This window comes from Caretta caretta, chromosome 7 (assembly GCF_965140235.1).
Source record: "Caretta caretta isolate rCarCar2 chromosome 7, rCarCar1.hap1, whole genome shotgun sequence".
Taxonomy (NCBI): Eukaryota; Metazoa; Chordata; order Testudines; family Cheloniidae; genus Caretta; species Caretta caretta.
This window is the reverse complement of record NC_134212.1, coordinates 14,580,311-14,598,595: the sequence shown is the minus strand read 5'-3', so window position 1 is coordinate 14,598,595 and position 18,285 is coordinate 14,580,311. Positions and strand designations below refer to the sequence as shown.

Here is an 18,285-nt window from a genome sequence, read left to right as displayed (position 1 = left end):
CATGCATTCAGAAACACCAGGAAGGGGACAGGACCACAGCCCATGGTATGGAAAAATGAAAAGCAGGTGCAATGGAAAAAAACCTCTCAACATTTTCATAGAATCCTAGAATATCAGGGTTGGAAGGGACCTTAGGAGGTCATCTAGTCCAACCCCCTGCTCAAAGCAGGACCAATCCCCAATTTTTGCCCGAGATCCCTAAATGGCCCCTTCAAGGATTGAACTCACAACCCTGGGTCTAGCAGGCCAATGCTCAAGCCACTGAGCTATCCCTCCCCCCAAAATAGAATATCAGGGTTGGAAGGGACCCCAGGAGGTCATCTAGTCCAGTGCCCTGCTCAAAGCAGGACCAATCCCCAATTTTTGCCCCAGATCCCTAATGGCTTCCTCAAGGATTAAACTCACAACCATGTGTTTAGCAGGCCAATGCTCAAACCACTGAGCTATCCCTCCCCCAAAAAGTTTTTAAGTGACTTTAAAACGTTTGAGTTTGAATTTCATTCTAACAATAAATGAAATGTAGCAGAGGAGAGACTTTTTTATATTTCCAAGCAGCCACCTCCCCAATGGTACCCAGTTTTACATCTGGACAGGTAGGCTATCATGTATTTGTAATAATAAATATAGTATGGGAAACTTAGAAGGAAAAATGTCTTATTAAGGCATTAGGGCTGGGAGAAATAATTGGAAGAACAGTAATTCTATTTGAGTCCATATGAAAGAATGTAGTGATATCATGCTTCAGATCTTGCATTAGTCATCATTATCTTCTTTGCTATTTTTTCCACAATTGCATCTGGCTCTCTCTGGTGAATATGAGTTAGTTACATGGAACAGATGTGATACTGTGATTTGTTAAGGCTTTTACGAATGAGTAATTAATATACTATAGTTAATGTGTCCTGCTGAACTATTCATGTATTTGATTATTTTTTTCCCATTAGAAGCCAAAATGATCTCACCTTCATGAAATATTTTGGTGAGCCACCCTTGCTTAAATTCAGATGGTATCTATTACCTTCCAATTCCAACTGTTCTGTATCTAAACTTTTTCTAATAGTAACTATAGGAGTTAAAGTATAGTTTTCATGTTTTAGTTCATATTTTCTTCTGGGAGGAAAGGTTAAAGTCCAAAGAATTGTGCTTGGTCAGCATTGTATCACAGTGAGAGTACATATTTAGATGAGAAATATATATTCGTATATTTTCCCTTCTAGATAGTAGCCCTTTGTCCAAATAAACCAACCCTCAGTCACCCCACCATCAGCACACATGAGAAAATGTGCACAGGTAATGCTTATACAAACTTCAGATACAGAGTTTGGCTAGTGCAGAATGCAAGGAGAACAGTGAGCTCACAATTCTGAGACAGTAAAGGCTTAATTGTTCAACATTTTCTATTCTCTTTAAAGTCTTTTGTCTGAAGAACAAGATATCTCCGTTTTAAAACCCAATACATTGCGAGTCCTAAACACTTTTTTATAACTTTAATCTAGACTTGCCTCAGATTCTAGTTGGTGGAGGTAGCTCTATACTTTATCCACAGGATAAGACTGAATGAAATTCTGCAGGGCTCATCCAGGAACAACTTGCACTTACTTCAATGGGTTAAATGTGCAGTCTAGCCCACTTTAAAGAGGGAGTGGGCAAAATGACTGGTCTATTGAAAATGGCATCTTGAGAGTTCAAAGCAAACAGCACATAATGCAATAGCTTAATAAATAAATGTCAGATATTGCAACACAATGAACACCCTTGTTTTATTGCAAGGCAATGAGCACCCTTGTTTTAGCATCTGGCCATAAATGAGCCTAAATTTTGACATACCATTCTAATGTTTGCAATGAGAATGGGGTTATTACAGGTAAGCAGTTCAGATAAAACAAAGCATGAGGCTAGACTTTCAGGTGAACCAAACCTGAGCCAGTCTAAGCTGTGAAAAAGGTTGGTACATATTTTAAAAGTAGGATTTGGGCACTTCTGCATTTGCTGATTTCGTCCATGCCTAATTGAAGGATGAAGGATAAAGTCATCCTTGTGGGCAGGTGAAAAGCCAACAGCACCAGAAGTCTTGAATGTAAGTATATTTTCATTGACAATATTTTAATAAACACATAGAATTACGTTCATTAATTTTAAGAGCTATAAAATTCAGCTATCTGCTAGCAGTACAGGAATCTGCTCATTGAGCGAATGCCACCAAAATTGGCATGTAACACTATCTCATAAATTCCTTGAGACAAATTTTCAAAGAATGGTTTCAGTTTTTTTCCTGTGCATAATTGCAAGCACCACTGTTGCACAAATTGGGTAGATAAAGCCATCAGATATAAAAACATTCAGTACCAACACCTGACTGCATGTGCGAAATGTGCATGTGCAAATTTAGAGGCCATGTTGAGGCCAGTTGCAAATATCATCCTTGGTATAAAATAAATGTGACTTGGCCACTCAGAAAGTACCATCTCCAAGTCAGACATTACAATTGCCAAACTAGTTACTTACCCCAAATAGGTTTCAGAGTAACAGCCATGTTAGTCTGTATTCGCAAAAAGAAAAGGAGTACTTGTGGCACCTTAGAGACTAACCAATTTATTTGAGCATAAGCATCGTGCATCCGATGAAGTGAGCTGTAGCTCATGAAAGCTTATGCTCAAATAAATTGGTTAGTCTCTAAGGTGCCACAAGTACTCCTTTTCTTTTTACCCCAAACAATTGCTGTTTGCTGGGAGACTGAATAATTTACAAGGGGATAATAATTTGCAGTTGAGAGTTTCAGGGAGAGGATCTCCTGGGAAATTTTTGAAGAACTATGGCTATTTGGAGCAATCCAAAGGCAAATATTTGCTCTTTCGACTATATCTTTAGTGGATAAGCTTCTTGGCAGGGCTTTTTTTTTTTTTTTAAACTCTATACAGAGCTTGGGATGAACACAAGAGGAGCAGCTCTCCCACCCCAAATACCACAGATTGAACACTAAGGGTATGTCTACACTACGAAATTAGGTCGAATTTATAGAAGTCGGTTTTTTAGAAATCGTTTTTATATATTCGAGTGTGTGTGTCCCCACAGAAAATGCTCTAAGTGTATTAAGTGCATTAACTCGGCGGAGTGCTTCCACAGTACCGAGGCAAACGTCGACTTCCAGAGCGTTGCACTGTGGGTAGCTATCCCACAGTTCCTGCAGTCTCCGGAAATGAGATTCAAAAGTTCGCGGTTCTTTTCCTGTCTACCTGGCCAGTGCATCTGAGTTGAGAGTGCTGTCCAGAGCGGTCACAATGGAGCACTCTGGGATAGCTCCAGGAGGCCAATACCGTCAAATTGTGTCCACAGTACCTCAAATTCGACCCGGCAAGGCCGATTTAAGTGCTAATCCACTTGTCAGGGGTGGAGTAAGGAAATTGATTTTAAGAGCCCTTTAAGTAAAAAAAAAAAGGGCTTCATCATGTGGACGGGTGCAGGTTTACATCGATTTAACACTGCTAAATTCGACCTAAAGTCCTAGTGTAGACCAGGGCTAGGTGTTTTTACATTTATTTGCAATTCATTTCCAGGAAGCTATTAATGACCATTTTAGCTTTCATTGCTGAAAGCCCTTGGGTTGGAGCAAGCTAACAAAAGTAATGATTACTTTAAGAGTTTACCTCTCGTTTTCTCTTAGGATCTCTTTTCCTTTCTTCCAAGTATAAGTAGGTCTGGGGGAAGCTTTAGGCTTACACTCTATGATTACTTCACCGCCCACTTTAACAAGAGTTAATCTTTTCAAGAGGGTTTTGGAAAAGTCTGGACCCAAAGCTGAAAAAGAAAAGTAGAAGCAGCTTAGAATTCACTCTGGAAAGAAGCAATCGGGTTTCTTTTAACATTAGAATATTTTGGTGTATCCTCTCACCAATTTACATTTGTAACTTCCATAATTATCAACATCAGGAGCTACACATGCAGATTGCTTAGGAAAATAGATACTTTTGTGCTTAAAAGCTTAATTTATTTTGAAAGATATATTTAATAGTAAAACTTATTGGTAATGAAACCTAAAGATCATGGACCAAATATTCAGCTGGTGTAAATCAGTGTAGCCCTAATAAAGTCAATGGAACCTTGCTGATTTGCACCAGCTAGGAATCAAGCTCCATTTATATAGTGCAATTTGGAGAAGCTCACATCAGAAATACTTATATGTGCAGTGGGTGTCAATCTTCCATGTGCATAACATAACAGTGTGTGGTGATGATGAAAGTATGCTAAGATGCCTAACAGTACACAGGAGATTACAGATCTCTTCGCCAGTATTGTGTGTGCATAACACAATAGTATGCAGGGAGGTGACTGTTGCCATAATTATGGAATGGAACACATAATATAGGACAATAAATGCTGTAGTTTGAAGAGGGGTTGAGTGACTCAGGGAATTTAGTGGGACATTTATGTTAGGTTCTCAGCTTTTTTTTTTTACATAAATGTTTCTTGTTCTAACACTTTTTATTGTAGATACCGTGATCAGCATTAAACTGTCAGCATTTGTAAACAATTACTCCAGAGCGGCTTCTGAGATAGCACAATTTACTTTATACTTAAAAGAATGCCAAATAAAAGTGATATCTCGGTTTCCATCATGTTGGAGCTCTTGGCAGATGTTGACATGCTAATAGTATAATTTAAAGAGTCAGAAAAAGTAACATTTATATTCAAATAAAGTGCATAGTTTTGTATAGATACAAGAACTGATTCTCCTTTTACACTAAATAAGCTAGAAGTACTATGAAGTCAGAGGAATTACATTTGTATAAAGCCAATTTTAGGTCAGAATAAGCCCCATAGTACATAAATATGTTCATTGTGTTCAGAATCAAACTTAACACCCATAGTGACAGTGAAAGGGTTTGATAAATATTTTTCAGCTGACCAAATACATCTTTGTCAATCTGTCTCAAACCCAAAATGAAGCTTTTTGACTGAACTTGGTGCTCCCACTTTCCCCCTCCCCCTCGATCTGTAAGTCTTCTAGGCTTTGGGGAACAAAAATCTTGTTACACAGCAACATTTACTTCAGGTCTCCTTAAATACATCTGCACATTTTACCGATGCACGCATTTGCATGAACAATCACCTACACCGGCATATACAAACAGAAGTGTCTGGAAATTTGGAAGATGCAAGGAAGCCTGCTGAAAGTTTGGTCCATTTCAGTAGAAATTCAAGTTTTATTTAAAAAAATGTTTTATAATTCAAACCACAGGCGTGGAAAAACCAAACCAAACAAAAAGCACATTTTGTAGGTGTCCCCTGAAGACTTCATTCACAAATCCACAGACCACCTGGAACAATGATCTATTCTCTCCATGCTCACTGTATAGCCTGTCAGCTGGGCCTAACATGGAAGGTTTGTGCAGTATAATGGAAAGTACTAGGACTTAATACAGAGTGCCAAGCCCAGAGTTTGTGATTTGAATTATCTTTAAGCATACAGTAAATTTTGTTTGCTAAAATGTCTTCAACAAACTTCCAGAATTAAACTGAATTATGGAGTACACACTGTATTGACTATAATTAACATGTATGCACAAATCCAAGTTTAAAAAATAGTCAGCCCTATAAATGTGACACCTACAAAATGGGACAAATTAGAAAAGACCTCATCTCCCCCACAACTGATAACATACTAAATTTGCTACTTTTGCAACTACAAAAAAGTTACTTTTACATCTTACATGTCTTACTGTATTAGCTAAGATACAATGCAGTATACTAATTCAATATGATTATTTTACAGATGTACTAATCACATTAGACTCATTTCACAGTACATTTCATACAGCTATACTTTTGAATACAATGCTTTGGCACCATGTTTGGCTTTTAAGAGTTATAACATTGATTTTGCATTCTATTTTCAAATCTATTGCTGTTGTTCCAATGCATGATGGTCCTCACAACTCCCTTCTCGGATGCAGGTTTTTTGTTTGCTTGTTTGTTTTGGCAAATAATTCCTGCTTGATAATATATCGAACTTGGCCGCCAGAATGCTTTGTGGCAAAAATTAAAAACTTTTTCATGTTATGGCATATAATTGTAGAAGTGAGCCCAAAGATTTGGCTTGGCTCTCCAGTTTTGTGTCACTCCGCTACTTCAGGAGAGTTTTAATTCACTGTTTGTAGATCAAGTAGATGTTACACATAATGGCTAAAATAATGGCTGTAGTTTGGGGAGGGACGGGAGGGGGGAGGTATTGCCCCCTCCATCCCTGAAACTGCAAGCCTCGGGTAGGCACGGAATTCCCCCCCCCATGCATAGCCCCATTGTCTGGAATGGAGCTGCCGCCCCCAAATATAGAAGTCAAACTAGGCCTATGTCTACAATGCTCCTGAAGCAATAGGGTGGCACAAAACTGGATAGTGGAACCCAGGAGAAATTCAGTTTCTTGAAAAAAGAAAGGAGTACTTGTGGCACCTTAGAGACTAACCAATTTATTTGAGCATAAGCTTTCGTGAGCTACAGCTCACTTCTCTGCCACTCAATTTTCTGCCATCCACTCTGCCTCCAGTGCAAAAAGAATATAGGATAAGGAATAACTTCATGCTGATTAGGGGATGGACTATATGGCCTAAGACAACTCTTCTATCTCCAATTTCTGTGAATCAGTGAGTCAACTAACATCTGAGCTGTCTTGCCTTTTATGTGTGATCATAGATGGATCGTTTCATTTTGGCATAGAGGAAAGTACAATACGTTCTATAGGAGACGATCAAAGAACCAGAAAAACAAAACTGGTGCCAAAAAACCTTTCAAAATAGAAGACACACAGTAAGGACCTCTGCATATTAATATACTATATATATCAGAGTTGGTCACATTGCTCTTTGAGAACAATATTAATTACCAATTTTAAAATGAAACGTGCCACTTTTTTTCTATTGAAAAATAATTTGGAAATCAATCTTTGGGTAGATCAGTTACTTATAAATGTTTACTGAACAGTTTAGACAACTAATTTTCAGAATATGGGTTGCGTGCTAAGTATTTGCATTGACCATTCACTTTTGTTACTCGCATACATGTGTTCTATGTATAGTAGCCTGAGACACACAGTACTAGCATTTTTGCTCCCGGATGGTATGAGATGGCTGTAACTTTCTAAACTGGAAAATAATGAACACCACATTCATTGCAGAATCATCATTCTTGTCATTTTATGTAGGGGGGAGGAAGGCGGGGAGAGAGAGACAACCACACAGAAACTACTATGATTTACATATAAGATACCGAATACTGAGCAGCAGCCTAAATTATTTGTGAAGAGATAATATAACCCTAGGAATCACAGAAAATTGAACTCAGGTCTTGGAGTCACCAATATATTTGTAAAGCAGGTTTTTCAGTATTCTACTAGTCCTTCTATTTCAAGCATTTATCTGGAACAAAGAACTGGTCTTAATATAGAAGGAGGATCAGTTCCTTAACAGCACAGAGTCATTGCAACCTTAATGTGAACAAAGCAAATCTAGAATTAACCATATCTTTCTCTCAAGCTGCAGATTTTTAAGGCTAACTCTTTAAGATATTTGCTAGTTATGCATGAGCAGCTCTCTTAGACTTGTTCTACATTTGAGCTTGATGAAGATGTAAAACACCGTATGTAAAGACCCCGGGCACTCCTTGCTTACCCATTACATTTGCACAGGCCCTGAAGAAATGGGGTATAATGCAGAATAGGACTGCTATCAGACAGGCAGAGTGTCATACCAGCACAGGGATTTATTGAAGAGGCAGACAGAATAGAGAAGCAGGGATTTTGTTTGCTGCTTTAAGAGATGCTGACCTTGAAGAGTTGGATTTTCTTAGAGGTGAAGTATCAGGGTAAAAGCTATCTAAAATCCATCCCTGTTTCCTGTGTGGATATGGGAAGCTATTGCTCTCGCCCATTTCCTCATGTTTCCTGTGTCAATATGGGAAGCCACTGCACTATACTCTTTCCTCTCTAGGGGCTATTGTTAGGATCACCCACCAACTCCACAATATATTGGCCTAGAGCCTCGGCTGCAGCCAAACACTGGAAAAGTAAAAGTGACTTTCAGCCATGTTTTTGTACTCCTGATCTTAGGGCTGTTGTGAATTTTGTCCAGTCCACAGGAATGAGAGAGCAGTCTCAGGGCTACTCTAAATGACATCAGCTGCCAACAGCTCCAAGAGGCCATTTTATCATCCAGAGATTATTGGGGCACAGGTAAGCCCTAGACATGCCCCCTATACCAAGTGCAGCTTGCATGCAGGGAAGAATCTGGGTCTTTATCTTATGCAAGTTTCTGCCTACCTTACAAGGCTCATTTTATAACAGTTCTGAATAGACTGGAAAAGCATCAGTAGGTTTATCTGGATTTCTTTTATACAGTAGGCAACATGCCCAATAAATCTTATCACTGTGAAGCCTAATTTGTTGAACATGATTGTACTTTCCTCGAGCAGCAAACTTCCAGATGAAAATGTTTTTTTCTATGTAGGCATCTCTCAGGTTGATAAAAGGACGACCTACATTGAAATGTGATGTGCAGAACATACCTCATGCCTTGTTCTTAAGGACAAAGCAAATCAAACAACGGTACTGAACATTCTCTTTGAAAACTCCTAAGACTAGATTGTTTAATCAGAAACTCTAGTTTCCCCTTGGAAATGCTGCATGTAATCTGACCTCTTTACTGGTTCCCTCTTTTCTCTCTGATGGAAAGAACTTTCCCAGCATTGTAAGAGAGCAAATTAGCTACTCACAAGCTTATGCTGAAGGAAGGAAGAAGAAAGGGCAGCTTTCTAATTCAGTGCAGAACTAGGAGTCTGGAGACATGAGTTCTATCCCTGACTCTGACAGACACCTCCTGGAAGTCCCTTTAGATGTGATCTCCCACCAGTTTTATGCTGCCAATGAATACTATGGGGCTACTCCTGATTATCAACAGGATAAGTGAGAGGAGAATCAGAATCAGTCTCTCTGTGCTCCAGCTTCCCCCTCTGCAGATAAGATAAGGAGACAAGATTTCTAGTTCAAAGTGATGGTCTGAGGCTCAGTCCATGGATCCTTGTAAAACTGACTGGTTGGCTCCTCATTATTTGAAACTCTATTTATCGCATGGTATGAAGGGATAGCCAAAACCCCTGGTTAAATGGAATTGTATAATATGCAAGACCAACAACCAGCCTGTCTCTATTCTGGACTTGCTCTAGCATTACACAAAATGACCCTGATTTTCCTCTTGCTTACGTCAGTTTTACCAGGCGTAACTCCACTTCAGTGAGTTACTCTTAATGTACTCCAGTGCAATAGAGGCCAATATATCAGGCCCAATGGGTTTACTTGCTGAATGGACCTCAGAGCGCATAACACTTTTTATGTGTGGATTGACAATCATTTGGCAAATGAGCTGCTCAGTGCGTACTCATAGCAGACTGTCGCAAAACAAAAATGCATACAGTGGAACCCTCTTGTGGTGTAGTCATAGAACAATTTGACTGTAAGCAGATATACAGGAAGAAGTGCAGTTTTACTATTGCAATACACTGACACAATTTATAGCTGTCATTATGCTCACTGAAATTGATATATAACATGGGCATGACCCACTGAAGTCAGTCTGTCTCGTTCTGTCTGAGGGTTTTATACTGCTTTCCACATAAAATCAGTAGCAATAATGAAGTCCCTACTGGATGTTATAGAGTCTCTGGCACTTCCCTTTTTATGGTGTCAAAACTCTGTGTAAGGTAGAGGTGTTTTAGGGATTTAGGGGTTGAAAAGGGTGTCAGCGTTGTGAGTGTCATTCTTAGGGTGAAAAGGCTATTCAAAGAGGAAAGTTTTGCAAAGTTTCCTAAAGAGGATTAAATTCAGACTCTGTATTCAATAGACAGACTTATTGAGTTCAACATGGATCAGTTCCCAACTGCGCTATCACTGGATCCCACTGTCTTATTAAAAGGCTGATATAGGGGCTTCTAAACACCAAGAGGTGGGTAGTAGGCCACCAATTTTCCATGCTCAGGTACCTGTATTAACAACAAGATGGAGTGATGTGAGGAATTCTTTGTTCCGTGTATAACCATCTGCCTAAATAATTGTTATTACACTTGTTTCCTTGGTGCCAGAGGTATACGGATGTACTCTTGGCTGAGACATTTAAGCTTAGCAACATTGGTATAGGTAACATGAGATTTTTGGTTTTTAGGAAAGGAAACTCACCAATTACACTCAACTCCGCACTGGTGAAAATGACTCCATGTCTGTTTTCTGCTACACACTGATACATGCCTGCATCTGACAGATTCACATTTGTTATTGTAAGTGCTCCATGTTCTATCTGAATTCTGTCCTGTAGAACAACAAAATAAATAAGGAAACCCCACCTTAGAATTTATGTTACAGCAGCTGTGTCATCTCTTACATCACAGGGGACAAGAAAAAATAGTAATATGAACAATTTACATGCTACAATCTATTTGTCTGTCAACTAAATTTATATCAGGTTAGACGTTAAATGGAAAAACCAATACCGTAGTTGGTAAATGCAATTTAAATGGGAGGACTCTCCCTTGAGTTCTCATTGATTTAATACCTAAACCATTCAGATTAATATCCCCTTCAAAGAGATAAACTTGAATCTAAAAATGCACTTCTGTTTTAAGGTAGTGTATCATGGTCAAATACATTCTTGAGAACATTTAAAACAGTTGAGTTATTAGCCTGTAGCCCTCTGAAGGTTAATAGGAATAGTAATCATCTTAGGTAGTGCAGAGAGAAACATTTAAAATCAGCTGCAGTTTACTGGAAAAAAAATGTAGATGTTAATAATTTAATGATCCTTTACTTTATTTCTGCCACTAACGTGATTTAAGAACAAGACCATCTGCTAGTGACCAGCATGAAGTAAAATTAGCATGTGGAACAAAAGACCATGGTTATCATTTGTCAGCCTAAGGATACGGAACTCATATTATCAGTTTTAATAAGTACAGCAAAATGCTCCCTCCCTCCTGGGAGTTCTGCCATTTTTAAAAAATAAGTACTATAAAGAGCTATTGGCTTTCTACTTGGCTGCAGGGTGGCAATTTAATGTTTGTGCAATCTTTATTAGGACTTGATCAAATCTGGGCAGCCATGTCCTTTCACATTAAGTGGAGGGAGAAAAATGCAGGCTACCCTGATAACCCTTTAGTAATTTGCTTTAGTTTTGCTGTATAATTGAGACAATAATGGGACTCAAAGTTGCCCTCTAGCGAGAGAAGGAGTGGGGCGGTGGGAGAGTGAGCTTTATCCCCCACTTCTATGGATTGCTAAGCTGTAGGCAGTTCTTCATGGCACTGCTAATGGCAGGTCAAGTCTCTGCTCACCTATGCAGGAACAACTCTAAACAAGAGAAATTGGATTATTGTTTAGAGACTGGAGGAAATGCCAAAGTTTCATTAACATTTGAAGTTCAGCTGAAAACTATCAAATGAAAATCATTTTATGTCCTAAAACCCCATGGTACCTGATTTTACTGGGGCCTCTCAACCCTCAGATTAGTATTATGAATTACTCATTCCACAGAGCTATAAACAGTTGAAAAAGTATAATTGCTTCATATAGCCTGTTTCCTCTTGTTTTTTCCTACCCCCCCCCCCCCAGATATTCTGGTTTAACTTGGAGAGTGGTCAGTTTAGATGAGCTATTACCAGCAGGAGAGTGAGTTTGTGTGTGTATGGGGGTGGGGGGGAAGTGAGAAAACCTGGATCTATGCAGGAAATAGCCCGACTTGATTATGTAAAGAGTGGTCACTTTGGATGGGCTAGCACCAGCAGGAGAGTGAATTTGTGTGGGGGGGTGGAGGGTGAGAAAACCTGGCTTTGTGCTGGAAATGGCCCACCTGTTGATCACTTTAGATAAGCTATTACCAGCAGGACAGTGGGGTGGGAGGAGGTATTGTTTCATATTCTCTGTGTGTATATAAAGTCTGCTGCAGTTTCCACGGTACACATCTGATGAAGTGAGCTGTGGCTCACGAAAGCTCATGCTCAAATAAATTGGTTAGTCTCTAAGGTGCCACAAGTACTCCTTTTCTTTTTTCATATACCCTATTTTCCCTAATATAAATCTCTTCTGAACCTGTCCTGAAGCCTTCCCCACCATCCTACAGAAAGTAAGGGACTATTTTTCTTCAATACAGGAACTCAATGTCATATAATGGCATTGACCCATGAAGGTAGAAAATATGCTCTAGCTTGAATTTTAAGGCTCAGTCACTGTTTGCACTTCTATTTCAAAGGCAGTGAACTATGCAGACATGAGAAAGCTGCCAAATCAGCAGAATCCTTGTAGAATATTCTGCAAAAGGCAACCTCGTTCAAAGAACAAAGGCATTAGACTTCAGCAATATTCTTACCCGAGGCATCAATGGCTCACCATCCTTTAGCCAGCTGTATGAAGGCTTTGGTCTCCCATTCGCTTTACACTCCCAAAAGATGCTTTCTTCTATAGCTTTGTGAGCATCACTTATTTTCTGAATCCAGTTAGGTGGTGCTGCAGTGCAGAAAGTAATGAATAAAACCACATGTTTGTAAACAAGAGTCTATTTTCTAGATGCCAGCAAACCCCCCAAATAGCTTTCCTCAAAGAATCACATATTTAATACCATTGGATTCCCTTTGGGGATTTTTTCCCTAGGGTTCCAATTCTGCTCCTTTTGAAATTAATGGGAACAGGATCAGGACCTCGTTTCCCAACTTTTATTTTTAATATAAGTATTAAATAAAAAAAAAATTGCATCTTCAGAAATGAAGTACTTCAGCACATGAGAAGTGCCATTGAAATAAATGGGACTGCTGGCATGCTTGAAGTTAGTACTTTCCTGATGTTTTCACAAACTGGGCCTAAGTGGCTTGCTGGGTCACAGCTCTCGATCAAAACCCTTTAAGCTTTGGGAGCATTAGGAGCCATATTCAAGCACTATTCAGATCTAAGTTCAGATCCTAACACCACATCTTGGCCCCTTGCTAGTTTAGGAACAGATCCTGCAAAACCCGAGCTACTCGTGAATAAAGGATACATGTGTAGAAAAAAGCATCTCATGTCAATAAGAGTTCAGAGGATTGGGACCTTAATACAGTAGCGTTTAAAGTACTGACTTCACATACTTAATCTTCTAAATAGATCTCTGTGAAAACTGGCATTTGTTGTTTGCAGGTGTCTGAAAACCTTTTTCTAGTTTTGTGTTAAGTAGATTTTCACACCCTTATATTATCCATACTCAAAACTGAGAGCAAATTTCTGCTGTAACTCTCAAGTTTTCCCTGGAAACCTTGAAAAACCACTGAGTTTATATTATCTCCACAAAACCACATTGACATAGGTTTGTCTCTAGTCCACTGCACAAAACCCCAGTGAACATTTCAAAAAACTCAGTCTGAGCTTCAGGACTGTACTAAAATCAGATGTGTTTCAGGTTTTTCTTAAAGGTAGATTTGCCCTACTTTAAAATAACAAACACAACCTGAAAGGATTTAAAAAAATATTACCAGCAGAGGTCTCCAAGAACCTGAATAATATTTTTCGATACTTTCCCTCGATAATCAGATAAAACAATTAGGATTTCTCAAACAAAAGACAACAGCTTTATAAATCCCATTTAGCCTGAGATGAGGGAACAGAGAAAGGTTTGACAGAATCGATGAAAAAAACAAACTTGATAACAAACACCAAATGTTAAATTGAATGGAAACTTGACATCACTACACTTTAAATACTGCTGTGTCCATCTTTATATGTTCCTGCTGATAGACCCAAGAAATCTCAAAGAGCTGGGATGCTTTTTTAATGTTCTGCCTGGGGAATTTGTCTCAAATGATGTTGCTGTTCATAACAGATATGCACCTAATTCCACATATGCCACATTGAATATTTCCCCTCCCACTGTGTCTATAAACAACAAATCAAAGGGAAAAAAACACAGAAATTTGCATAGAATTTTAAATACACCACAGAAATACTCAGTGGGGATTACAAAAGCAGAAAGGCAAACTTAATATGGTGAAACAATGTTAATATAGAACTTAAATAGACCTCACAACCAAAAATGGAGAGGTGGACAAGGCTTACCCCTTCCTACCTTTCCTACTGTTATACTTTAGGCTTGTTCATTACATGCATCCCAAGAGTCATAAAAAGGGGAGGTCGTGAAACATAGCAAGATGGGTGGCAACTGCTAGCACTGTATTGAATAAGACATGAAGTAATGAGTTCCGGCACACATTCCTTCTCTCAGTGCAACAGGTTCCAAGATTTAATGCTATTTGCAAGTTACAGCTGACTGCACAATTTGTCTACATGGCTACTATTACTATTAGCATCTAACTCATAACTTTGAAGAAAGCCTTAGGATACCCTTTGTTATGAAAGGACTCTATAAAACCTCCTTTTTGTTTTGTTCATTTCCCACTTCCCAAAAAAACCCCAAATTGCTCTTTTTAAAAAAATAGACAAAACAATCAAATGAAGAAAATCTACATAATCTGTACAGTGTGTTCTGTGGCATAGTTATATTGGAATGTCATATATAAATTGCCTCAGGTGAAATTATAAGAACTCAAATTCTATAATAGGTGAGATTTTAGATCTTTCTTTTTCCTTTTGTGGCTATCAATCTTACATTCCTTGCATAAGCAAAGATTTCACCCTTGCAAATGGCAGCTTTTTGCCTTCCGTCCAATCCTGGACTGAAGGACTGAGCCAGCGTTTATGAACTGGAAGGAGCAATCAGATCCCTACTTTTAGAACATTCCAGTCTTTATTTTATTCGGGTTACAAAATCTTAAAATCCTAATGTAAATAACTGCATCAAGACTCAAACTTCTGATGCTGGAAATGATCCAAACAGCTACAGAAGCTATTCATTTCAATCTCTTGTGCAGCACCTGTGAGCCACAGACTTGAACGATACCCCAGTGTTCATCCATTCTAGTTATGTGAACTGGTTAAGCTTTTTAACCTAATGCTATTTATGATGCGGACAGCTATTGTGAAAGCTTAGTAGGTCAATAATAAATCTCAGTGACAACAGCAGGGCCCATTGTTTCACAGGAATGCAGTTCTGTGGTTCTCTTTGGGAGACATTTTTAATTAGGTCAAACTCTCCATTGAACCACTTGTTCTAGAGAATACAAGACATTCTCCTAATTTAGTCTTATGTAAAACACCAGGGCTGGTTCATGAAGTAGGTGTGTTTGAGCCATCAGCACCAGCTACCATAATATAATGAAATTTTGACATCCTCCCATTGGGGATCATACAAAGAAGCAGTAAAGTGAGACAAAGCTTCAAGCAGGCTAATTTTTTTTTAAAAAAAGAATAAGGGTGTAAGGCCAGTTGTGCATTACAAACTTTTAATGTCATAGCTATGTAGGTCTGGGGTGTGATGAGGTGTGATTTGTGACTGACATGGGGCTGTGCTGGCAACAGCTGCTAGTTTAAAGGCAGCTATATTGAAAAAGCTGCTTCTTTGTTGGTAGAGCTTCTTCCAGACCCCTGAAAACTCCGGAAGGGAAAAGCTAGGTCATTAGACATCATAAAAGCAGCATGGAAGCTAATTTAAGAATAATATTAACATCACAAGAAATTGGCATATGTCACATCTATGAGAGAAAGGAAAAAAAGGCAAGAAAAAATACAAAAACAGTTGAATGGATACGAGTATTCTTTAAAGAAAAGAAATCCATCTCAAGTGATGGAATCAGGGCCTGGAGCTCAGTCTCTGGCAGGTACAATGTAAAGTAGAGATTCAGGGACACATTTCCAAAGCCCTGCTTACCTTTTACTACATTCAAAGGTTTAAAGGTTTAGTTTAGGACATTTAGACAGCTAAGTGAGTAACTATACTCACATTAGGGCTGCCAATTTGGTAATATTTAAAAACCAGACACTCCAGCAGCTGTGCTGGAACCTCCCTCGCCCCGCCTCTTCCTCCCGAGGCCCCACCCCTGCCCTGCCTCTTCCTCCCAAGGCCCCACCCTTGCCCCACCTCTTCTCCCAAGGCCCCACTTCTATCCATGCATCTTCCCCCCTCCTTCCCCTCACTTTTCCCCGCCCAGGTCAGGAGGGACTCGCCTGCTTTGCCGGGGTTGGGAGCTACAGCTGCCTGACACAGGTAGGAGGGGGTCCTGGGTGATGATCCAGCGCCACCCCGCCTCCCCCACCCACGGTAACTGGACTCTGGGTGTTCTGGCAGTAGAGCTGACCGGACACTGTCAGGTCCCATTTTTGACCAGACTTTCCGGTCAAAAGCCAGGTACCTGGTCACTTTAACCCAAATAATATAGTCTGGCACTTATATGTCTAAATAGCGTAAGCTGAGTTTGCAATTATTGCACAAATTGCAAGTGCCAAAAAGGAGACCCAGCTAAGGCTGGACCTGCACTAAAAGGGTTAAAAGCAAGTTTGAAGATGAAATAGACAAAACTAGCAAAGATGTGTCTGGAGCAAAAGAGCGACTAATACACATATTGTTAGATTCACAATTGCTATATATAGACTTCAGTGGAGCTAAGCCAATTTATAGCAGCAGAGGACCTAGCCCAGGCTGTGTAATTCATCATGAACAGCAGATACTCTACTGAAGGGCTACAAGACTGCCTATTGTTGTATCTATTCTTTATGAAGAGGCTGAAAGTGAACCTGGGAATCAGAGCGGAGAGCCGAACACTACTACTAACTAAAACAGTTGAAAAAAATAATTAACAATAAAGCATGTTTTTGTTCTGAAGCACTACACAGTGAATGATGTTTGCCCCCTATGAGGGACAATTAAGCACACCTGTTATATGGGACAAAGAAGAACGTAGTCTCACTAATTTATACATCCCTAATCTGTTAGAATTCTTAGTGGCCATGTGAAGGCAGATGACAAGCTGTTTCCTTTTCTCTACCCTCAATAAAAAACAAATGATAATCCACTTATCTAACAAAGTCTAACAAAACTTCAGCAGGTTCATTGGCTTGAATGCTGTATCCTCATCACCTACCCTTCAGCTGTTTGTGTCTGGAGAAAGTAACCCATTCTGGAAAGGGATTGTCTTTCCTCTGTTTGTACAGCACCAGCACAATCCTGACTGGGGCCTTTTGCTCAATACTATAATATCACAGAAGTAGAAGTAGTAGTTCACCGCTCCAGGCCAATGGGGGCTGCGGGAAGCGGCGTGGGCTGAGGGATGTGCTGGCTGCTGCTTCCCGCAGCCCCCATTGGCCTGGAGCAGCGAACCGCAGCCAGTGGGAGCTATGATTGGCCAAACCTGTGGACGCGGCAGGTAAACAAACCGGCCCAGCCTGCCGGGAGGCTTACCGATCCCTGCATTTGACATTATGTTGCCCAGTTATACCAGCCTATTTCCTGTTTCATAAAACATTTTGTACAATCACATATTTTATTTTTTTGCCTTTTGTAATGGCACTGATAATCTTGTGTTACAGACTCAGTATACCTTTATAAAGGGAAGCAGTATGCTTGAAGTTTTTGCTATTCACTCACTTATGCACCAGACTGCAGATACTGCGAGAATCTGTGGGAAGTTGGAATGTCTTATGATCATCATTCAAACTCTTATTTTTAACTAATAAACTATACTAAGTATCACACTGATTTTACTGTATTTTAGCCAAACAGTATTTTATTTCACCTCAAGTCTTTTTGGACTTTAAAAAAATAGCCTATGATTTCAAGCCCCAGCCCTATAAAGACTTACTGCACCTTGTTCTTGGTACACCTTTCTGGCAGTGTAAAAGGGACTTAGAAGCAGGTATAATATAATTTACATTTAAGGCTGCTTTACATTGCCAGAATGGTATAAAGTGGCCTTATCATAAATGAGACTCAGACCTTTGGACTACAGTAGGATTACTCATGTGTGTAAAGGATTAAGGAACTATACTGGCAATCAGGAGAGTTGGGGTCACTGCCCAGCTTTGCCACCAACTTTCTGAATGACATTGGGCAAGTCAATTAATCTCTCTGTTCCTCAGGATCCCATCTGTATAATTAGGATAGTAAGGCTATGTCTACACTAGCACTTTTGTCGGTATAACTTATGTCCCTCGGGGTTGTGAAAAAAACACCCCTCTGAGCGACATAAGTCACACCGACAGAAGCGCTGGTGTGGACAGCCTTATGTTGGCAGGAGACGCTCTCCCACTAGCATAGCTACAGTTGCTCATTGGGGATGGTTTAATTATGTTGACGGGACAGCTCTCTCCTGTCAGCATAAAGTGGCTAAAATGGAGATCTTACA

The 18,285-nt window shown here is 39.6% G+C and overlaps 1 protein-coding gene across 9 annotated transcripts in view; it reads right to left on the bottom strand.

Moving 5' to 3' along the window:
- LOC125640344 (contactin-4) overlaps positions 1-18,285 on the bottom strand; it is a 646,262-nt gene that overhangs the window by 105,016 nt on the left and 522,961 nt on the right. For all 9 annotated transcript variants that reach the window (XM_075130265.1, XM_048858825.2, XM_075130266.1 and 6 more), the window contains 3 exons: positions 12,396-12,532; positions 10,217-10,346; positions 3,645-3,795 (listed from right to left, as the gene is read on the bottom strand). In XM_075130265.1, the coding sequence (XP_074986366.1) occupies positions 3,645-3,795; positions 10,217-10,346; positions 12,396-12,532 (418 nt within the window). The remainder of the gene's footprint in view (positions 1-3,644; positions 3,796-10,216; positions 10,347-12,395; positions 12,533-18,285) is intronic.